Source organism: Rhinichthys klamathensis, unplaced genomic scaffold (assembly GCF_029890125.1).
Source record: "Rhinichthys klamathensis goyatoka isolate OS25496 unplaced genomic scaffold, OSU_Roscu_1.1 h1tg000354l_1, whole genome shotgun sequence".
Classification (NCBI taxonomy): Eukaryota; Metazoa; Chordata; class Actinopteri; order Cypriniformes; family Leuciscidae; genus Rhinichthys; species Rhinichthys klamathensis.
This window is the reverse complement of record NW_026606864.1, coordinates 115808-139610: the sequence shown is the minus strand read 5'-3', so window position 1 is coordinate 139610 and position 23803 is coordinate 115808. Positions and strand designations below refer to the sequence as shown.

Below are 23803 nucleotides of genomic sequence, written 5' to 3'. Positions count from 1 at the left end.
AGCAATGGTGTTGACTGATGAATTTGCACATGGTTTGTCTTAACCCTTGTGTTCTGTTCGATTTCTGTGTACACCCTTTATGGACCGGGTCCATGAAGAATGGCTGCCTATGAGGGTCAAATTGACCCGCGAATATCACGAACGTAACAGTAATTTTGTTTGTATATGTCAAAACACATCAGCATGTTGAAACTTTGCATGCATGTTCATCATGATAAATGAGAAAAAGTCACAAAATATCAAGAAAAAAAACAAAGGTTAACCAGTATTTCCAACAACTTGAAAATCGAAGCGGGTCAAATTGACCCGCAACATAACACAAGGGTTAACATACATAGACATAAACAATATTAAAAACCTGATTTTCACCACATGGGGTCTTTAGGACATTCCTTCTTATATAGAAAATTTTTTGGGGGCAGAAATGGTACTTTAAAATCAAGTCAAGAACCCCAAGGTTCTATAATGAACCACATTATAGGTTTTTTCCTGTTTTTCCTGAGTGCACTGTCCTCTGATATTAATGGTTATACTGTAGGACTGTCCCAGGACGGATGTTGATGTCCTACTTGAGTAAATCACGTTGTGTTAGATAACAGCTACTTAACATGAGTACTGAGACGCAAGTACTCCAAGAAACCTCGAGGGACATTTTCTTTTGATATTTTTCTTCAAAGTGCCTCACCAAAACAATGGACTAAGATGAGTCTAATTACCTGAAATAGAGTATTCACTACAATTTAGTTGAAAACGAGGTCAGTGAATTTCAGCATTGAGGAGGAACTCCTCCCCCAGGATAGTGTTTCCCATCTTATTTGTTTTTGTTCAGTCTATTAGTGTGGTATGCGATGTCAAGTAGTCTTCAGTTACAGTATATGAGAGTGACGGGAGTGTGGAAAAAAAAGTGCATGGAAGAATGTGTGTCCTTGGCTTAGCAGAACCTCATTAGGTCTGTCAGGAATCTCCAACTTTAAAATAATGTCTTGTTTTGTGGCATCGCAGAGATAACCGTGGTATTCCAGGTGGGGAAAACTTTGAATTTATTTTCCAATTGACCTTTGTCTGGACGATTTTATGCCAAATTGTTTGTATAGTTGTGTTTCAAATAAATAATAAATGTGACGACGACCATCAAAGGTGCACTCGTTACACACCATAAACATGAATAAAAGCACATATCAGGCAATGATAAAAGGCCAAAAATAATGTGTATACACAGTTCAAAAGTTTTTTTAATGGTTTTGAAAGAAAATCTTTTATGCTCACCAAGGCTGCATTTATTTGATCAAATATATAGTAAAAACAGTAATATTGTGAAATATTATTACAATTTAAAATAACAAATATCTATATGAATATATTGTAAAATGTAATTTATTCCTGTGATCAAAGCTGAATTTTCAGCATCATTACTCCAGTCTTCAGTGTCACATGATCCTTCAGAAATCACTCTAATATGATGATTTGCTGCTCAAGAAACATTTTTTATTACAATCAATGTTTAAGGTGATTTTTTTTTTATAAAAGCTTTAAAACAGTTGTGCTGTTTTTATTTTACATTTTGTAAAAATGTATTCTTTGAATAGAATGTTCAAAAGCATTTATTTGTAAAATATATATATTTTGTTATATTATAAATTAAATTAATTTCATGCATCCTTGCTGAATAAATATATTAATTTCTTCCTAAAAAAAAACTTACTGACCGCAAACTTTAGCATGGAGTACTGATGAAGAAAGGGTTTTTGGTGGCATGAAATTGACGTATTTTTCCTCTCTGCATTTCAACAGGAATTCAATGGAGCAGGATCCTAGTAATAATTAAAAAAAAAAAAACGATAGAAGGTATGGCGTATAGGCGTTCCTTCCCATAACAGACACCATCTGGTTCAGCCAAAGGAGACGTTTCTACTCACCTGGCAAAGGTAAAAGGCGTTGTCTGATTTGTGGCGGCAGGGGACCCTGGAGTTCCCAGAGGCCTTTGTGTTTCATGCCAGGATGCTTTGATGATGCGGCATGCTGGAATGCACTCGGAGCACTTTTCTATTTTCAGTATGCAGTTAGCATGCAGGTTTTGCCTGCAGCACCTATATATGGTTTTTAGCTTGGGTGGTTAAATGTCAAGTGCAAGCGAATACTGTATTATGTGAAAGATTAGATGAGTTCATGACCGCAGCACATTCGCACGCACCCTTTTTTCTATTTCAGAATATTACTCGAAACACACCTGTGACGTATTCGATGTTTGTCTGAGGTGTTTTTGGAATATTAACTCTTCAGGTCAGTGCCATTTTTTTTGTGAACTGAAAGCTTAAAGGAGTAGTTCACTTTTAAAAAAAAAACTTTTGCTGATAATTAACTCACCCCCATGTCATCCAAGATGTCCATGTCTTTCTTTCTTCAGTCGAAAATAAATTAAGGTTTTTGATGAAAACATTCCAGGATTTTTCTCCATATAATGGACTTCAATGGATACCAAACGGTCCAAGGTCCAAATGACAGTTTTTTCAGAATCTTTTTTCGAGTCATTTCGTTCATTCAACGAACGAAATGACTTGAAAAAAGATTCGAGTTCGACCAGGAGAGTCACGAACGTGCATCACAGAACAGAGCAAGGCGAGCATTTGCGCTTATAAAACTTAAAGGAGAACTCCGGTCAATTTTAACATTGAGCTCATTTTTTTGTACATTTGAAGTGCTGTCAGTACAGACAAAAACGACAAAAATCGGTGTTGCCTACACCTTGTTATCCTCTTTTTAAAATTCGCACCCTGTTGACTTCAATGGGGCAAGTTCTAAACCTGCTTTTAGCCTCTTAACATCCTTGATGTGTCATTACAAGTGCACAGCCATGTGAGTGGTTTTATTAAGAGTGACCACTGTCGAGTTTGCGCGCGCGATCATTGGTAACTAATATAACTAATGATCGCGCGCGCGAACTCGACAATCGACTACTGTGGATTTCGAACAAAAACATGAAGTAAATACGGGTATGTGAGCTGGCTGAATTAACATCATTTTTATTCATATCTTCTATTCATATAACACGGTGTAGGCAACACCGATTTTTGTCGTTTTTGTCTGTACTGACAGCACTCCAAATGTACAAAAAAATGAGCTCAATGTTAAAATTGACCGGAGTTCTCCTTTAAACGTTTTTATTTATTTTTTAAATGACCGATCGCTTCGCTAGATAAGACCCTTATTCATCGTCTGGTGTCGAAGCTGCACTGAAACTGTCATTTGGACCTTGGACCGTTTGGTATCCATTGAATAAGGGTCTTATCTAGCGAAGCGATCGGTCATTTAAAAAATAAATAAAAACGTTTAAGTTTTGTAAGCGCAAATGCTCGCCTTGCTCTGTTCTGTGATGCACGTTCGTGACTCTCCTGTTCGAACTCATTCATCAAAATGAACGAATCTTTTTTCAAGTCATTTTGTTCGTTGAATGAACGAAATGACTCGAAAAAAGATTCTGAAGAAATTTCTTTTCGACTGAAGAAAGAAAGACATCTTGGATGACATGGGGGTTAATTATCAGCAAAAGTTTTTTTTTTTTTAAGTGAACTACTCCTTTAAGGTACATACATTGTGTAAAAATTACTATGCATGTTTTACAAGAGAATTTTTTTTTTCTACTTTCAAATTTCATGTTTGTGTTACTTAACGTTTCTTTGTAATTCTTTGTGAAATTTACGACCAATTTCTGAATTATTATTTTTTTTCCTTCTGTTTTTCCACCATCTTCAAGTGAAATATGAAACTTACACCATTTTGTTCTGGTAAAATAGACAGTGTAATTTCACTTTCTGCTTCTGGGTAAAACTATGTGATGCTTTCCTGGCAGTGTCAACAAACGGATCTGATCTGAAAATCACAGTGTTTTCATGCATGTTATATCAAGTCTCCTCGGCACTATATCTTATTTTTTTTAAGTCTCTGTAATACTTACTAGTTAAGTGAATAAGCTAGTGGGTAATAAAATAAAGTCTTTAAAAAGTTAGTATATTGTGTGATGAGTTTTACTGGAGATATGTAAGAAGGAAGAGCACTTTTACTATTTAGTATTTTGTATGAAGATTATTCTCTGAAAGAATATGACGTTCAACTCTGTGTATGTGGATCATATCTCAGTTTCTTTAATAGATTTGCAAAAACCGCATGTGGACTGGCTCGTGTCAAAGACTGCAAACTCAACCGTCATGTGATCAGTACTTTTCCAAAATCTGGATAAGGAAAAAAAAAACGTTATGTAAATAGTCAAAAGGTGAGACTATAAAAGCCCTCATGGCATGAAATGTCCTGCCATCTGTTGTGTCAAATTTTCATATAGACAAGCACAAGTACGTACATCTGAGCTCATTAGACATTTGCAAATTGCTGTCTGTCAAAAAAGAATTTTGAGAATGTTTTGGGGATCTTCCATAATAGCTTTCTGATGTTGTTTTGTCGCTGACAGAGATGACTGGAGGCTTAGAGGTGTGTGTGTGTGTGTGTGTGTGTGTCTGAAAAGTGTGTTTACCACAGAGAAAGCTGGATTAGGATGACAAGACGCGAAAAAGAAAAGAATGAAGTCTATGCTGATTCCTGAAATGAAAGCTGGTTCAAAGCCTACAAGCCACACCACCGTTCAAAAGTTTGGTATCAGTAAAATGTCTTTGGTATCAGCAGCAAATTATCATATTAGAATGATTTCTGAAGGATCACGTGACACTGAAGACTGGAGTAATGATGCTGGAAATTCAGTATTTGCATCGCATTGAAACTTCAACACAGATTCAAGTAGAAAACAGTCATTTTAAATTGTAATAATATTTCAAAATACAATTTTTACTGTATGCAGCCTTGGTGAGCAGAAGAGACTTCTTTAAAAAACGTAATGTAACCTCATAAGTGACTGATGTAAAAGTCTCTGCATGCCACAAATATAATATTGACTCGCAATCGAGTTTGAAGTTAGTATGGGTTAATGGGTAATTGGTTATTCACTCAAAAATTCACTATCATTAATTTCTCACCCTCATGTCTTTCCAAACCCGTAAGACTTACGTTCATCTTTGAAACACAAATGAAGATATTTTTAATGAAATCTGAGAGCTTTCTGTCCCTCCATTGACAGCTACGCAACTACCACTTTGACGCTTCAAAAAGAGATGGTAAAACTATCCATATGAATTGAGCGGTTTAGTTTAATAAATCATTCATTTAAATATTGAATATTTGCCATCTATGGATAAATGTGCTCACTGCATTCTGGGCTTGCCTAATTCATGTAATGCTGCCTTCAAATTTGACCCAAACATGATAACAAGGTAGTTATCTTTTCTCATATGGCAATGCTGCCTACTTTGGTTTTGCAACAGACCCAATGTATCATACAGCACATCTGCCGTCATCTCTACACCTGGCGGAGAAGGATTAGTGAGTCAGCTCACCTGTATGAGTGCAATTTGCTCTCCATGAGCCATATTAAACATAATTAGAACTTTTATGAGTGAAAAAGACAAGCCTAGATCATTTAAAACACTGATCAGCACTCATTCAACAAGCAGTGATCCCATCACTCAACTCTCATATGACCGTCTAGCTCTGAGATGATGAGTGATGAGACTGAGATGGAACAACTTCAAATCAGTCCCGGGACATCGCTGGAATTTGGTCCATGTTTGCGTCAATGTTTTGTGCTATTATATGTGTGTGTCTAAGCAAGGTAGATGCATTGTTTGCATGTGTGTGAGTGTGTGTGTGAAGGTAGCTCAGGGCGGTGACCCCGGCAGCACGCGGAGACGTCAGAAGCCCGAGGAGTGTCCGCCCCTCCCAGAGTATCTTCCATTGTTCGCTCCATATGCGCTGAATGCCTGTCGGTTCGAGGAGATTCCTTGTGCCATAATGGGCTATTATTTGTGCTCAAGCTCTATTCAAGCTCCAATGACCTACGCCAGTTTCCCCGGCCCCTGGAGACCCGCGTGCGAAAAAGTGCACACCTCAGGAGGAGAGGCAGCCTTTGTGCTCGACTTTAGAGGATCCTGGAATATCTCTTTCTCTTGCTCTCTTCTACACGTATGGACAAAGACAGGCAAATCAAAAGCATCTATCGGAAATTCCCTGCAGGGTATATTTTCTTATGTCTTTTCTGAGGCTCCTGTAATAAAGGAATGCAATGTGAATGTGAATGGAGTCTTATCAACAATATAATAAACTTTTATGGATGTTTGTAGGTGTAAATAAAGCCAAATGTAATTAACTTAATAAATAGTGCATATAAGAACACTCTATATAAGTTGTTTTTGTTGTAGCTTACCAATATATTATATATAATCTGCTGTGGTAATTAAAAGTAACAAATCGTGTAAAAATGTATCATCATTTATTGGAAGTTTAAACAACATTTTATTAAAACTTTGATAATTTCCTTAATCTTTTAAACAACTTAGAACAGGTGATTTTTATAAAATGTAGTAGAATACTGTCAAGTTTTTAGTATTACATCGACAATTAGAACAGGTGATTTTTATAAAATGTAGTAAAATACTGTCAAGTTTTTAGTATTACATCGACAATTAGAACAGGTGATTTTTATAAAATGTAGTAGAATACTGTCAAGTTTTTAGTATTACATCGACAATTAGAACAGGTGATTTTTATAAAATGTAGTAGAATACTGTCAAGTTTTTAGTATTACATCGACAATTAGAACAGGTGATTTTTATAAAATGTAGTAGAATACTGTCAAGTTTTTAGTATTACATCGACAATGAGACTCAAATTGGACGACTACAGGGACTCGTCTCAAGATCCCTCATTTAACAGTTCATCTTTTGACAAAACTATGAAAAAAAAGATCAGACAAGAATAGAAAATTATTGAAAATATTCAAATCAGAAAAAAAAATCTCTGTCAAAATATAACGTACAACTTCTTGTTTCCGTCAGGAACCAACACGTTGAACGATGTTCACTAACCCGGCGAAGTTTTTCAACTGGATTGGCGTTTATTCTCTTTAGCACGCAGGGTGACGTATTTCACTCAGTTCCCTGATCATTCCGATTCAATTTCAGCGAGTGAAGAACAAATTTATACTTGCGTGCGTTATGTATTTTGCACGTTAGCGTCTCTGACAGACAGCATGATGAAGCCGCTCACTCCGCATTTTCTCCCTCTTCCCGGAGAGCAATGACGTAGTCAAAACATCCGGTAGTGTGGGTTTTCCAGGGATTGCGTATACGTACTCTCTAGAAATCTGCTTCTCATAAATACTACCATGTATTGTGCACATTATTTTTTGACAGACAACAATGTTGTGATGTTTAAATTGTGGATTTGAAAACAGATGGATCTCAGGTAATAATTATTTATTTCTTAGCCAGCAAGTATTCAGTGAAGGGATTGATTCCCATGAGTGTGACAATGTTTTTAGTGCTAATATTCCAACCGACAGCCAGCCTATAGTTTTTGACGGACGTGATACTGTGCTCAAGGGGTTAAATATGTTTGGTTTTTGGGTGATTATAAAATGTGCTGGAGATGTTCGAAATGTTTTTTGCGTAGTTCGTTATACTTATTTTACTGAATGAAGTTTATTTTGTGGCTTAAATAAATTACATGTTAGAATGACGTGTTTGACCTCAGTCGCATATTTGATTCAAGTTAAAAAAATAAATGAGCCTGAAAGGAGTGCTTTTGATGCACAGTTGTTTTATTGTCTCTTATAACAAAAATCTTTAATACTTTTGCTCATAAACGTATCATTTTAAAAGGCAAAATTGGCCCAAAGTCTGCTCTCAAAAACTTGGCAGCACCATGGTACAGCATGGTAATATGGTACATGGCACTTTTACAGTATATACTGTATACTATGGTATTGAGAAATTGAAATGGTTAAGTATTATACCATGGTACTTTTTAGTACATTTTCGTTAGTTGGAGCACATGATGACATTTTATGAACTTATCATTGGCGCAAATTAAATGATGCATTTCACTGGAATTTTAAACAAAGTTAACAGGAAAATTCACAAACAACTGAAGTCGCTTAAATAATGCCACATATTTATTATTAATTAAAAACGGTTACCACAAAAATGGCAATTAAATATTGTCATTTCATAGAAATAATAACATTAAGACAAATCTTTTTAGCCAATATGGCTGAATTAAAGATATTTAACATAAATGTGAAAAATAACATTTCCATTGATGCATTGACACAATTGCAGAGCTTCATTGTTTTACAGTGTATAAAGTCCAGTAACAAGAACCAGAGCCGTTCTTCCACCAGAATCTTTGGCTTGTAGTGGCTGGATGGGCATCACACACACACACACACACACACACACACACACCGCTTTGGGTTTCTGGAGTCCACAGTTTCATTTAGCATATTCCTCCTGTGCAACAAGTATCTTCAATGCAAAGTCTTTATTTATTTGGAGTGGCTTCTCCGACTAATTATCCCATGGACCAAAAGTTCTAGATCAGAAAAGTTGGTAGAGGTTAGTCTTGATAATTTGAGGTTCGGTTTGTTTCAGTCACCATCTCCATCGGAGGTTTGATTCTTCTTCCCGTTGAGCTCCACACTGATGCTGACTCTCCCCGAGGATGGAGACCACGTGACAAACACCGCAATCCAAGACGGTTGCATCCGCAGGTATTCCAACACACCTGGCAAATGCATGACATGTGCAATGAATGAGCAGAGAGGAGCTTCATAATTCAGGAAAATCCTGTAGTGGATCAGCGAAGCTCAAAAGCTGAGGTTGAGCTCTACGAGGAAGAGTTTTCAGTCATCCTCGCTCGTGGCCTGTGGCGCTGCCTCACTCGCCACTTCTCCAGGAGAAGATGGATGTTCTTGACGGCCCTCGCCCTGGAGAGGACATCTCCAATCTCTTCTGTGTTTTTTACCCTATAGAAAAAGAAAGCAATGAGGTCAATTTCACAGCAAACACAGGTGGTGCCCCTGACCAGATTTCCCTGGCAAGCATTAGTTGTACAACTGAAATCAGGTGCTTTGAGAATTCAGGGTTAAAATTTGACTGAAATGTAAGATTTCCTGAAATAATCTCTAATAATATAATAAAAACATAATCTGAACATACTGAAGGTAAAATCCTTCAGTCTTTGAAAAACGATTTACATTCAAAGTTAACGTGCTTATATATCTGTCATGAAAATCGCAGCCACAAGAGACATCAATCTTACAGAGGCTGTAATTAAAGCACCCAATTATTTCTTAAATGTGGTTTGTCTTACCGTCTAATCTTTGTCTGTTTGACTGCCAGCTTGTGTTTGCATCGCTTCTCGGCACAATCGTGGCCCTGGGAGGCATGGATTGCCTTGTCTTTATACCTAAGAAAGAAAGTTCAGCAGTCAATTCCTGAACGAGTTTGATAAAAGTCCACAAATAGAAATGAAACCTGTTTCTGCAAGTTTGTCAAGTCATGTAGTGACAGATTGTATGCCTGTACGTTAATACTGAGATTGCTATACATGCTTGAGAAAACAAGCGTGTCCCAAAATATTTCTTAACCAGTAAGTCTGGTGTCCTTGAAATTGCTCTTTAGATTAAAAATATCTGGCTTTGAACTATGACAATGTTCACCTTATTTGCATTCAGTGCGTACTTACCGTATCGCATTGTTCGGTTGACAGAATGAAGAGCATGTTTTGTCTTTGCTATCTGCACATTTGCAGCGAGACTTGGGCACAACAGGTTCCGTGACTGAGCGCTTCTTCCGTGGAGCGTTTCCAAGTCCGTATGACACTGTTCGCCTAGGGGGAAACAAAAAATGATTAGAAAACAAATGTAGTCATGCAATAAGCATGAGGTTTCAATCATTAAATAATGATTTATAGAGTCATGATTATAAAGTCATTGCTCATATTTTCTATATTTATTAGATCTATATTTAGATTTGATAGTATATGCACTTTATGACTTACTCTGGTGTGTTGACCCATATTATGTCCAGGTGGCAAAAGTAGACGCACTCTTTATCCATAAAACTCGCACAGGAGCATCTCTTAGTCCTGGAGTGGTGTGCAGAGATTGACGTGCCTGGTTCTGTGCCATGACCCAAAGATGCTGGAGCAGCTAAAATCATAAAATTATGTTGAATTCATAAGCTTTTACTTCATAAAGATTTCCACCTACAAAACATGCACTGCGATTTTACACTTTTAAGTTGCACAACCTATATGCTTGATGGACTGGAAAATCTGGAATTTGTCATGCTCAATTAACATGGCATTGATGCTCAACATATGCTGCCTACAAGAATATTAAAACTGTATCTTGCATGTGTTTATGTTGTTTAAGCAACGTCATGTAGTACTAATACTTTATTATATCTAGATACCTGCACTTTTCTGTATGTATAGCCTACTACACATTCCAGCTTGTTTAATAGTTAAAAAACTTTTTCAGTAATAGAGTAAACTATTTAAAAAGTAGTCAAATAATATTTACCACAAATATTGGGTATAAATACACTTAACATAAGTACATACCAAAGTCAAAAATCCCAGATGACAGCATAGACAACACTGGAAATATAATCCTCAAATCCATTTTATTTAATCTTATGCAAGTCCCTGGTGTAGCACAAACGGTGATAGTCCAAATAAATTCGCAAACAGTAACAAATCTTCAGATTTAAGCTGCGGTCTTCTCAATGCATCATTCTAGAGTCTCGAGCTCTCTCTAGTACAGGAGCGCTTATATACTCGCGCTCTCCGCCTCCCGCCCGCTCACTCACGCGAACACAATGCTGTTTGTTAATAGTCACAGACAAGCAACGTGTGGAGCGAGATAAGAACTTTGTATTCCTGGGGATTCCAGCGGGATGGAGACGCCGGGCGGTCGTTCGGTGCCAAGTTTTTATGGTAAGAAAGATGACTTAGACGAGTAGTTTTCATACAGGGCAGTAGAGGGCGCGCGAGTACATACTACGCGCACAAATATACTGAGACGTCAAAAGAGGTTCCCAACACAAAAAGTCAGGAGAAATGTGACTATTCGTATTCTGACTAATAAATGTAAGTAATATTCTTCAAATTCTTTGTATTATATATTCATATAGGGTAGGTCAGGGTTAGTTACGTTTTACGGAATGTTTCTCGGTAGGCTATCAAAATGTTCGTCTTGTATGCGAAATTTCAAGTCTGAATAAAAAATAAATAAATAAAAAAAACATTTTCGTAGATATTGCCCAGAAAAAAAATAGCTCCCTAAATATGTCGTGAAAACAAAATCCCGCTACTGGAGAACTCTGTATGGGCGGGGTAAGTTGAACCTGCTAGCTTTTCAGCACAATTTAACTAGTAAAAAAAACTTTTCAACTAGTAAATCAATTACAAAACACATAACAACTCCCAAAACAGGCCGAGATTCACCACTATAGTAATTTCATTACATTTACATTCAAATATTTGTTCGTTGTTATTGTAATTTACATGAATATATCAATGAGATAAAAATAATCTTCACAGCTTCAGATTTACAAGAGTAATTTAGAATCATTTGGTTTTCCCTGAATCCCGTTTAAAAGGTCTCACTAAATGGGTGAATGATACTAGCAGCAGCAGTTCAGAAACTTTAGCCTCCAGCTCTGTACCTGCCCAATGGAAAACCCTGTTAATGGAAACTCATGCCAGTTTGTGCTCACAATTAATCACCCAACCCTCATCCACCCGCTCCAAAAATGTATTAAAGGGATAGTTCACCCAAAAATGAAAATTCTGTCAATAATTTCTCACCCTCATGTCGTTCCATACCAGTAAGACTTTTGTTTATTTTCGGAAGACAAATGAAGATCTGTTTGATGAAATCTGAAAGATTTCTGTCCCTCCATTGGCAGCTATGCAACTACCACTTTGATGCTTCGAGATCGTAAAACGAATCCGGTTTTGTCCAAATTTTCTGAAGAGACAAGGATTGCTCTATAAGATTTACATTGAATTGAATTTAGACTTTTATTCATAAACTCCCACATCAGTTATGATAAACGGAAGCTCAAGCATGTTCACTTGATATGCGAGAACCAATGAGTTTCATTCTCTATGCAGCTCTATGCAAGAGGTTTGCTCTCACGCATCAAGCAAGTTCGGTTGAGCTTCTATTTATGTTCGCTAATCAATGTTTATGTGAATAAAAGCCTAAATTTAATGTTCATCATATAAAGCGATCATGTCTCTTCAGGACTAAACCACTCGATTCATTTAGGCCTAGTTTTACGATCTCTTTATTAACTTTTTGAAGCATCAAAGTGGTAGTTGCAAAGCTGCCACTGAAGAGTACAGAAAGCTCTCAGATTTCATCAAAAAGTTCCTCATTTGTGTTCCGAAGATGAACGAAAGTCTTACAGGTTTAGAACGACATGAGGGTGAGTAGCCTAATCAATGACAGAATTTTCTTTTTTGGCTGAACTGTCCCTTTACAGCATGAAGACTCCACTTGTAGCTTGTTCATGCCTGTTCCATCTAAGACAGAGAATTAAGACAACAATAAAAGCAATCTATTAAGATCAGATGCATATGGATGCTGCATTAAGGACAATTATGGAAATATGCAGTTCTGTTTTTCAATGTTGCTCTGAGCTCTCCTCAGGCAAGGGTGGCATGAATACAGTAGTTTTCCAAATATTCTGACATTGCACTCATAGTCAAGGTTAAGCCTTACCTGTACATACAGGTCGTAACGATGATACCTGTTCTTTTATATATATATACACATATATAGAAACAGCACTGATGTAAACATGCATTCCTTTATTGTAAACATGCATTGAGGTCAGCAAATTTACCAATGAAAGTAAAAAATTCTGGTCAGAATGAAGTGGAATGTTTGATTTAGATTATAGTCAAATCATGGAATGCCATTTCTATTGGATGCAGAAAAGTATAGTGTACACAAGGGATTCTGATGTTCTACTCTCACTTTGACTAAATTCACTAGGTTTGGACTGACTGAATGTTCAAAACTGTTTCCAGAGAGTCTCACCCACACTTATGTTCTTCTGTGGGCTGGGTAACTAAGCAACATATTCCCCCACCCCACCTTCCTGCATGATGCACCCTGTACTCCTCTGCTTTGCCTGCAGAGACACAACCCGTCCAGCAGGTGACGCTACTGATTCACAGTCTTGGCAGACAGAAAATACTGTCAATTGAATGAGTCATTCCGGGGCTGTAATGAGAGCTTTTGCTACAAGCCTCTTGAGGCAAGGACAATGTCACAGTCAATAATCCTCGTAAAGGAGCTGATTGGTGACGTCATTTGCTGCCCTCTCCAAGCTCCTCATTAGTGATTTGAACTGCTGAATAATTCTAGTGCCTTGGAGAGCCCCAGGAACAACCCTTTCTACTGGTTCATTAAAGGAGAAAAAGACAGCAAATCAGATAGGTAATTACACCGGTTAAAAAAGAAAAAAGGAGACTTCAGAGGCGTTTCTGCACTTGTAAACAAGGTTTTACTGATACTGTCGATATTATAGATACAGCAAATGTAAAGCCACCATTTTACTCATACCTATGGACTTATGGAGTTCAAAATGGGCACCAGGTGTAATATAATAAATACTTGACCACAACATCTGTGCACAGGAACACTGACCCCCAAAAGCCATAGAAATGTTTATATATCAGTACAACATTAATTTCCCCATCAATTTACGATAGACATAAAACTTTTCAAAATGAAAACATTTAAAAATAAAACAAATTTCATCTATTCTTCTTTAATTTCCATATCAACTTAATAGGCAACTACTAGATTTATAAGATATTATATACAGGTTTCTAAACGTGAAACTCCAAAAGGCACAATTGTCTATACAACATGTACAAAAAGAAAATAACTGTCTGGTGCTGACAAAAGAGTACAAAATAAAATAATTGGTCATCATTTATGATTGCACATACAATATGACTGTCAGAAAATGTGCTTTTAGAGAAGGCTTGCAGAGCTGCAAACCTCCTGAAGTGTTTCAGTTTTACAAAGTGACACAGTTTTACAAAAAAAGAGGGAGAAAGAGGTGGAAAGAGAAAGAGAGAAATTCATAGGCAGAAAAGAAAGAGCTTTTATTGGGACTCTCAGGTAGCTATGACAAGTCTGTCCTCATCATCGCTGGAGGCTTCATTGTAGTCATCAGTCACTGTTTGTCTAGAGACAGGTTGACGTGGTTTCACTTCACTAGCCCCACCTGCTGTTGCCTTGTGTGCAAGATCACAGCCTTTCTCATTAGAGGATGAGTGGGAGGAGAACGAAGATGGTTGTGGTGGTGTTTTTGGTTTTTCCACCATGGCTGTAGTCTTCTCTGTGCGCCCTGTATCCTTAGATCCAGCGCTAGTGCTGTTTTGAGAGACCTGCTTCGCCTCTATGGATGGCTTTGCTTTTGTAGGATCATCTCCTGGATTGGCTGTTGAATGACTGGCTGAGGGAATAGTTGCTGGTAGTGATTCTGCAACCTGTGCTGGTGGAGGTGCAGGCGCTACACCCCCAGGGCTACGTGGCTTGTCCTGGGCTGCAGGGAGTGGGCTGAGAGCTGAGAGAGGGCTTAGGGATGGTATAAGGGCGGGCAGTGCAATATTGAGAAACTGCAGGCCAGGGATTTGTGCTGGGGAAGCAGTGCTGCACTGAGGGGTGGGGCTAGCTGCCAACACCTGCACCCCTAGGGTGGCATTTAATGGCAGACTCTGTTGAGGCACCAGCTGGGTGGAGTTGGCTAAACCCACAACACTCAAGGTCTCCAAACCCATAGGCTGCAGGGCAGTCTGGGGAGCACCAAGTGTCTGAAGCCCTGCCACTTGGCCCAGAGGGAAACAAGGCAGTACACTACTGACTGGCTCCTGGACTACCAGCGGCTGGGTCGGAGAACCATCTGGCCGGGGTGAGGTATTTGGGGCTGGAAGAGGGCTGCCAGTCTGCCGGTGAATAACGCTGAGTGCTGGGATGGTTAGCTGGACTGGCCCAGCCTGAATGGGTACAAATGTGGAGTAAGCAGCCAAGCCAGCAGGAACAAGCTGAATTCCACCCACAGGTACCATGCTGTATGGGGAACGAGGGGGCTGTTGGGAGTGCAAAGGCAGGTGGCTGAAGAGATGAGTAGTGGCTCCTACTCTGGACTCGTGGATCGGACCTGCATTTGGAAAGTGCAGGGGTCCCTGAAGAGGGTCAGAAGAGGTCTGAGTACCACGGTCGACATTGGCATTGCACTCACTTGCAGGCTGAGAAATGGTGCTCGACACTCCATCCTGTAAAAAAAACAAACAATGTTATGAATACTTTTATCAACACTGCCAAGCAACACAAAATTGCAGTCGCTGACTACCAGTTAAAATTCTATTCACCTTTTCATGCATTCAAAGCAGTTTTGCTGACGTGCCAGGCATGCGAGACTCAAGACATTTGAATGCATATGGGGTCGGGTACTGGTATGGGGTGAGGTGTACATGTAGAGAGGGAGGGATGTACGACGAGAAAGACAATGATTGCGAGGACACGGGTCTCACCTGGCCGAGCTTGGCGCCCTTGCCTGGCACTGGGGGACTAGGGGGAACGTCAAATTCAGGGTAGTCGATGGACATCTGCCTGCAAGGTGACACTGGGCTCATCATGTGTACGGAGTCAGTATCAGAGTTCTGGGATTCTGAGGCAGGGGCGGGGTGGGATGTGAAAGATGTGGGACTAGGGCCGGGGCTGGAGCAGGATGCAGAAATTGACATCTGTCTGACCAATGAAACTGGGCTCATCATAGCCACAGACTCTGTGTCTGAGGTCTGGGAGTCTGAAGCTGGAGGAGGCTGAGGTTGAGGAGCTGGGGTTAGATTCGGGCTGATGGACATCTGAGCCAGCAGAGAGCTAGGAGCTGTGTCGGCTTGGTTAGCAGGAAAATGCTGTGGGCTTGCAGAAACAGAAGGTGTTGCAGAGAGGCCAGATTCTGCCTGACTGTCCTCCTCGTCTTCCTCTTCTCCATCGTTATCTTCATCATCTGGGCCATCAGAGTCATCACCATCTGAGTCCTGTCTGTCAGCACTTCCTGCTCTTCCTCGATCACCTTTGGGTAAAAAAACAAACAAGGTAATGACCAAAAAGAACAGGCAGAATTATAAACGCATAACTTTAAAAGAGCTAGGTTCTACTTGGAAAATTCTCCCAGGAAGTTCATTTACTCAAAATGATGCACAAAATTATTTCACCACTGGGATAGTATGACCTTTACTCTTTAGGAATCTTTAAGTAATGTTTGGTCCTTCTGCATAGCAAAAAAAGGAATAATAGGTCTAGAAACACCCCTCTCATTATATAGGGAAGACATTAACACCTCAGACCACAAATGCAGCCTGTGCTTGACAGCTTGTGTAGAACTGTGTGAGAGGAAAACAAATATGCTCTCTGTAACTGAGACCAGAGAAAGCTCACAGCTTCTCTCTCTCTCTCTCTCTCTCTCTCTCTCTCTCTCTTTCCTGCTAAAATTAGATGCTGTAATTTCCTCGCGGTAAACGCTGTGTATGCCGCCCACATGCACCAAGAGTTAACAAGGAAAAAGACTGCGTTTAGAATCTCTAATTAGACCGTGGCATTGCCATTGATCATAACTGCAATAGAACATAGCTAGAGACAATCCACATTTAACAGATGGTTATATTATTAGTAAACCTATTAATGGTCAGGTTGATTATGTAATTAAAAATAACTATGTAATGGTGTAATCAAAACTATAGTTTCTGCTTTCTGAGTTGGTTAGTAAAAGTGTGGGTCCTCATGAAATGAACCCCCTTATTCAATATGTTTAAGACCATCTACCTGAGTCTTCTGTGTCCTGGTCCTCAATAATACCCACAGAAACTCCCATTTCCATGCACTTCTTGCTGTGGGCTTTGGACTTCATGTGCTTGGTAAGGTTCCCTGCGTGGATAAAGGGAACAGAGAGGTCACTCAGGTGGGAGGCGGATGCAGGCCATGGGAGTGGTTTACATAAGCATGACATGTTCCCAAGCACTAGCTCTATGTAATGGGTGAGTAACTGATAAAGAAGTTCTTAAAGGAACGTGGGCTGGTCTGACACTGTGTGCTGTTCTGCAGTGCAGCGTGGGAAGTTCAACAGTGATGAATCATACTGGCTTTTTTTAAGAGAACAGGCAGAATCTTCAAAAAAAAAAAAAGCAGGTAAGAAAAAAAAAAAAGCATAGAAACAATTTCCAGCCATCCCTCAGAATTATCTAAATTACCTAACTGTTCTCAAATTCGGACACATTTTATTAAAACTGCATTTAAACTTTTAAGTTAAAAACCTATTTAGATTTGTCCTTATGCAATTGTATGAGTTGGCTATTTATGATGGTAGACATGAAACAGAGTTTTTATGGATTAAAATGAAGTTTGTTTTTAGTATCTTCTTTTTCCTGTTCATTAATGGTAACAATAATTGCCAATTGAACCCATGTAATTTACCCATTACAGCTTTAAAATCAGTGTTTCAGACTGAACCCACCTTTAGTTTTGAAAGAGAAGTTGCAGTGCGTGCAGTGAAATGGACGAATGTCCGAATGAGTACGGATGTGTTTCCGCAGCATGCTAGGTTTCTTGCAGCGAATTCCACATTCCTCACAGATGTATTTTCCTCTTCCACGTCCCCTAACATACACATACTCCTCATTCGATTTGTAACTGAAAATATACCACAAATAGCACATCAAAACACAATTTCCTGTTAAATGTTTAGAAAGTGGGTTAAGATAAATTAATTAAGATAAATAAATTAAAATAAGATTTACAAACCCTCCGTCAAAGATCTTCACTCGTTGGGGTTCAGATTTGGAGGAGTCTCTGTCTGACTCGGTCTGATTAATTGGTTGAGTCTCAGGTTTTATTTTTCCACTATTCTCAATTGGCACAGATCTTTGCTGAATCAAAACCTGAAACAATACAAAATACAATAATTTGTTAATCATGCAGGCACCATAACAAATGCATTAAAAAAGCAAACAATATAAAAGCTAACTGTTAAAGCAGCATCAGTCGAGTGAAAATGCTCTTACTTTTGGTAAGATATCCTTCAGCTTCCCAGAGTAGGTCAAGATGTCAGATTTCAACGTTGTTGTTTTTGCTTGGGTGTAGTGTATTTTCTTGGATGTCTGTTTGGAGTCGAACAAGGACATAACCACTTTGGTGGGAAGCCCCAATGGATTGGGATTGTTTGGGTTTACTACCCATGCAGAGTAGGCAGAGATCCTCTGGTCTGTCTGCTGAATATGGAGGGATTTCCTTTTCATGAGAAAACACCAGGTGAAGGTTGTAGCTGTTTTCAGACTGGGGAAAGACAGACGATGGCTGTCTCTGGTGTTGACAACGGACACAGAAGAAGCTAACTTCACTTGTCCTTGAAATGTCGAAGGCCTCAGTGGTGATTTTGATGGAGACCAGCGTTGCTCTTCAGGTTTTTCTTGTGGCTTCAGAGTGGAATTCTCTGGCATGGCATAGCTTCGAACTCCAGGTGAAGAATGTGTAGCAGGTGTTGTGGTCGGTGTTCTCCTCACCATCTCTTGTTCACTGACCTCAGTTTTTGTTATCTGAGACACTGGTGCCTGGGTGTTCTTTACAGCTTCAGAAATCTCTGGTAATTGTTCTGGGGCATCAGTCTCAATTGGGCTATCCACTGGCTCTGTGGTACAGACCTGTCTAACCAGCATTAACTTCCTCTGCCTGGTCATTTCTGACATCTTTGAGTTCAAATAGCTTAGAGATCTACCATCAGTGAGACATGCAGCTCCATGCTCATCTTTAGCCCGTTTCTGTGTCTTTTCCATAGCAATGTCCAGGCTGTTGGCAGGGGAGAGCATACGTTTGCTTGAGGCAGTGGATTCTTGTGGGCATAAATTTGCAGAAGCCAGTTTTTGTGTACAATGCAATGAACCAAGGGACAGGATGCTTTTATCAGTGGTTTGGTTTTGGTCAGTGGTTTTCATGTTGTTTTTCATCTGTATAGCAACAGATCCATGTTGCCTGTGTGCTTGGATTTCTGGTCCAACCTTTGAATTACTGTTCACAACATGTACCGTAGGGAAGTTGACCTTAGAAACCGCAGATGCAGGTGCAAGGGTGTGCTCATGGGTGATTAGAATCTGTGGTACAGGTGTAGATACTGGCGTTATATGAGATGTTGTATCAACAAGTGCACCAGCAGGCAGTACAATTGGAGGCTTATTGATTACTGCCTGATAAGCTTGTTGTGCTACATAGACATTTTGCATTCCATCATTTGACTGTGACACTTTAATTTCCTTAGCAATTGGTATTGTTATGACTGGCAATGTGATCTGCGTGCCTTGCACACCAGCTAAAGAATATGTCTGGCCTGTTTTTAGTACGGGGCAATTCATTTGGTATTTAGGTTCAAAGCACTTCTGATTTTTTTCATCAGAGCTCTTCTGAATGTCTGTCTGACCAGCCCCCATATTGACCAGAGGTTGCGTGTGGCATGCCACAACCCTTGAGGTCTGATGCCATGGATGTGGAAGGCCGTGAACTTGGGGTTGTTGGGTTTGGCTTCCAAGGTTGATGCTTTGAACCATTTGTTCATTTTTCGTTTGCGGGGCCTCTCCAGAATGTAGGACAAAGGACTGAAGAAGTGCAGATGTGTTCAGATTTACTGGTCTAGGTTGGGACCCAGAGCATTCATTGGTGAAGGGGACTCTTTGGATGGGAGGAGTCTGTTTCACTGCCAATTGAGGGTCTGGTGCAATCTTCAAGGACATTTGACGTACTAGAGGCCCTCTTCTTCTTTCAATGAGAGGCAACTGGGTAGTTGGAGGACATTGTGTAGTTTTTGGCAGGGCAGTCTGTATTGGTGGCAAAGGCCTGCTGGGTGACATGCTGCTGCAGTCAAAGGATTTGCTACGGTAGTCACAAGAAATTTCCACTGATGACTGAGTGCAGCTGATCTGTTCTGAGGTAGCGCGTCTCATCATGCCTGGCACTCCAAGAGTGTTGTTTGCTACTGGGATCGCTTGAGCTTCTGGTGGCTTCCCAACACTATCAGCCCTTGATGGGCTGTCAGATCTTGGTGGATCATCTCTGTCAAAAGAGGCTGAAATACTAGAGCACCTTGACAAGCTACTATCTCTACTGAGGCTACGAGAGAGACTTGACTCAAAGCTGGATTCACCAGAAGAGTGTTCCATTTGAGCAAGTCTGATGCGCTTTTTCTTTGGGGGCAGTTTTTCCGTCGGCAGTTTGGACAAGCTCTCGCTCCTCTGAGGCCAGTTAAATGTATCTGCAGGTTTCTCTGTTGATTCTACAACTTTTTCATGAGTTTCATGACCTCTGTCTGGTTCCTCTGTTACTAAGATTTCAGGGACTTGAATGTTGTTCTGGCGCACAAGCCGTGATTGCTGTACAGGTGTGCCATCACTAGCAATGGTAAAGGTTTGCTTACCATGAGGTTCCATCCCTTGGCTGGCACATTTAGGTGTAGACATTCTGTCATGGTAACTTTGTGAGAAAGAATTCACTACAGCCTCTGTATGGCCTTTCACAGAGCTCTTTACTTCCTTTTCCCCAGGATCAACTGGAGATGACCTGTCAATGGACTCAGATGTTTCAAAAGAATTTGGTCTGCTGAGGGAGTTGGTGTGTCGAATGACTGAAGTTCCACTTCCTTGTCTCTGGAGGTCACCTCTTTCTTTATTTGGTGTGCTGATCTGAGCCTCTCTTATTGGAGATAGCCTTGACTCTTGGGATTCTGCAGCTCGACCAATGACTTGTATTTGTCCTAAAATAGCAGAGTTACTTAAAGATTGGGTATGGTGAGAATAAAGTCGCCCTATCGAATCTGTAGAGGCCTGGCAGGAGTCAAAACTTCTTGAACATGGAGGCGTGGTCTCAGTTGGAGATTGGTCATCATCATCTCCAACACTTTTAATTTTCCTTCTTTTTCTTACCATGAGTGGTTGCTCTACAATGCCAGAAATTACTGCATTTCTGTTCAAAAGAGGCTGCTGAATTCCACGTCCAAACACTTCTGGCTCTATCTCTCTGGCATGCATTGGCTTGTTTTTTGGACCATGCAGTTCAGAACAATAAAACTTCTTGTGATTTTCAAAATTTTCTAGTTTTCTGTAACGGTTACGACAAGTCTCACATTCGTACATTGTCCCTTTGTTTTGCTGGGGTTTTCGGTTTCTTTCTGTTGCATGCTCAAAAGACTTACTTCTCAGCTCATGTGTAATACTTGGTCCATGATGGCTCTCATCCATGGAATGAACTGAGATAAGAACGTGACCATCATTTGTGGACAAATCCTCAACTGCTATCTGCCTCACTAGCGTACGAGGATGTACAGCAGAATTTGGAGTAGAGGGAGCTGAAGAGAATACATCATCATTTAGTGAGCTAATCTTGTCATCAAATGAATGACAGATCCTTAGTGGGTGAGGTTGAGGGCTTAGATTGGGAAAGAGAGCTGACTGACCAGGTGTGGTGGGCATTGAATTACTTCTTGTTATTGGTAAACAATCCATGGCTGGATACTGAGGTGGTACAGAAAGAAGAAATACTGGCTTTGATTTGTCTGTAGGAGTGAAAGGAGATTTTGGTATGTCCGAGTTGGAACTAGATCTTCTTACCGGTGGTTTTAGATCAAACTGAAAAGAGTCTTTAAATATGTAGGATTTAGGGGAATCAATGCTACCCCTTCGGGAAAGAGAAGTCCGTCTGGGTTTGACACTGTCTAGTTGCTTGTCATCCACAACAGCCTCGTTGTCTGAGATCAACTTTGAGATACGCTCCTCAAGAGATAGAGCTTTAGTTTCCAATGGAGGACGCATTTCCACAGAAGGAACTCGAGGCTTCTCAAGAGATGCTACATGCATGACAGTTGCCACAACCGGGGAAGGAGGAACTTGTGGGGTTTTTGTAATGTCGGTTTCTGCTGGTGGAGTAATCTTAACAAAAGGACTCGGGGGACTCATAGCTTGATCTGCACTCTCAGAACGTGAAAAGTAGCCAGAGTCAGTGCTTCCAAGACTCCGAGGACTTAGCAGGCACTTGCCTTGTGGCTGTTGAGAGTAATCAGTTGCTTGTTGCCTTTGTAGCTGGGCATGGCTGCCTCCCAGTGGTGATTTACAATGCTGATCTTCATCCTCACTAACTGAATCTTGTAGAGGACTTGTGCAATCCACTTCTTTCAGTGAGGACAGAACCATTACATTAGACCGAAGGTTTGCTGGCTGGAAATCCCTTTGCCTCTGGGCTGTGGCATGTTCAGGTGCTGAATCTGTAACTCTTGGGCTGTCTGCACGCAAAGGCGAAACATTTACAGGGTGGACAACCACTTTAGGGAGAGCAGCAGTGACCTTTGGCTCATATCCTCTCTGTGTAGCCAATGTTTTCAGAGTTTCAAATACCAACAAATGCTCTGATTCTCCTTGGCTTCCTGGTACCATGCCTGCACTCTGCAAACTGCTCTCAGATAATGCTGTTAGACTGCTCTGTGAAGAATCCGGGTCTAAGTCAGCTGTACTACCTTCTTCATCACTGTCCCCGCTTTCCTCCACATCAGAATGTGTTGGCAGACCTTTGTCCGATTCTTGGGAGAGGGATCCACTTCCGGAGTCTTTAACCAGACCCAGTTTAATGGCATGAGCATGAGACTTCTTATGCTTGTATAAGTTGCTCTTTGTCTTAAATGAAAAGCCACAAGTCACACACGGGTAAGGTCTCTCTCCTGTGTGGGACCGTATGTGTTTTAGAAGCACACTTGGCTTGGCACAAGCTCTTTTACAGTATTCACAGACATACTTCCCTTGCTTTTTTGGTTTTTGATCTTTTGCCGAGATATCAGATACTTGATTTGCACCAAAGTTGACCACAGTTGTCATCTGAACAGGGTTGAAACCAGGTGTGACTGGGACTTGAATTGAGTTGGGTACTGTGGCTGACAGAGACTGGCATGTTTGAACAACAGGGGGCTGGCTTTGAGGGAAACCACCTGATCCAGATGGAACAGGTGCATGCGTCAAGTTAAGTGAAGGACCCACACTGTAGCTTTTCTGGAAACCTGGTTTGTCCTGCTGACGATTTCCTGACATATTCACATACTGCTGTGTTGTGTGTTGCCCTGTAGATGCCACACTGCTGTAGAAGTGTTTGGCTGTGTTGAATTGTGGCATAAATGAGGGTTGTGAATGGACATTGAAATTAACAGCAGGCATAGCCACAGCATAGTCTGAATACGTGACAGGAATAGAAACTGATTTTCCAAGATGTCCTATTGGACTGCTGTTCTTCCTTTCTGTCAGTGTATTGAAATCTGGCTCCATAGCCTTGAGCAATACCTCAAGGGGAGCACTTGTGTGAGAGGGAGATGCGTTTTTGTTGCTGCTGTTGCCACACCAGCTTTTTGTCCGCACTGGCCCTGCAGCACAAGGTTCTTTGTCAGAACTTTTGTGGCTGAGAGCCTGTGGCTCTGAGGTTGATGACTCCTCGTGCTCCACTTTTACTGCTCTAGATTCAGATGCCTCTTGCGGTGCATCTTCGACATCTTGAGGGTCAGGCAATCCATGTGATGGACCACTAGAAAAAGAAGAAGAGGGTGTGGCTTCCTTGGACGAAGAGATGTTCGGAGAAATTGACTTCTTGGTTTGCGATTGCTTTTTGACAGGAGATTTTGGTATTTTCTTTAGCTGGTTTTGTACCACAACTTTTTTCCTCTTCAGTCCTTTAATGACCTCAGAGTTTCTGCAAGTACTTTCATTTGTGTCTGTAGGGAAAAAAAGAAAAGAAAGAATGAACAACCCAAACAACATT

The 23803-nt window shown here is 40.3% G+C and overlaps 2 protein-coding genes across 4 annotated transcripts in view; both read right to left on the bottom strand.

Moving 5' to 3' along the window:
- Positions 1-8433: 8433 nt before the first annotated feature.
- On the bottom strand, positions 8434-10916 carry edn1 (endothelin 1). Its single transcript, XM_056232729.1, has 5 exons — positions 10507-10916; positions 9940-10090; positions 9625-9768; positions 9250-9345; positions 8434-8902 (listed from the first exon to the last, which is right to left on the bottom strand). Exons 1-5 carry the CDS (start codon positions 10565-10567, stop codon positions 8764-8766), a joined length of 591 nt encoding a protein of 196 aa, XP_056088704.1. The 5' UTR covers positions 10568-10916; the 3' UTR covers positions 8434-8763.
- A 1836-nt stretch (positions 10917-12752) lies between these two features.
- hivep1 (HIVEP zinc finger 1) overlaps positions 12753-23803 on the bottom strand; it is a 63493-nt gene continuing 52442 nt past the window's right edge. For 2 of the 3 annotated variants that reach the window (XM_056232751.1, XM_056232752.1), the window contains exons 4-9: positions 18037-23756; positions 17777-17913; positions 17490-17665; positions 16802-16903; positions 15508-16052; positions 12753-15249 (exon numbers count right to left, since the gene is read on the bottom strand). In XM_056232751.1, the coding sequence (XP_056088726.1) occupies positions 14089-15249; positions 15508-16052; positions 16802-16903; positions 17490-17665; positions 17777-17913; positions 18037-23756 (7841 nt within the window). In that variant the 3' untranslated portion in view covers positions 12753-14088. Of the gene's footprint in view, positions 15250-15345; positions 16053-16801; positions 16904-17489; positions 17666-17776; positions 17914-18036; positions 23757-23803 lie in introns of all 3 variants that reach the window. The other variant, XM_056232754.1, reaches the window with a different exon arrangement.

What these genes read in the sequence shown, in the direction of transcription:
- edn1 (XM_056232729.1), bottom strand. Translation starts at nt 10,567, where the DNA reads ATGGATTTGAGGATTATATTTCCAGTGTTGTCTATGCTGTCATCTGGG. An exon ending in ATATGGGTCAACACACCAGA is followed by an intron (nt 9,769 to 9,939) that starts GTAAGTCATAAA and finishes GTTTCCCCCTAG; the next exon opens with GCGAACAGTGTCATACGGAC. An exon ending in CAACCGAACAATGCGATACG is followed by an intron (nt 9,346 to 9,624) that starts GTAAGTACGCAC and finishes TTTCTTTCTTAG; the next exon opens with GTATAAAGACAAGGCAATCC.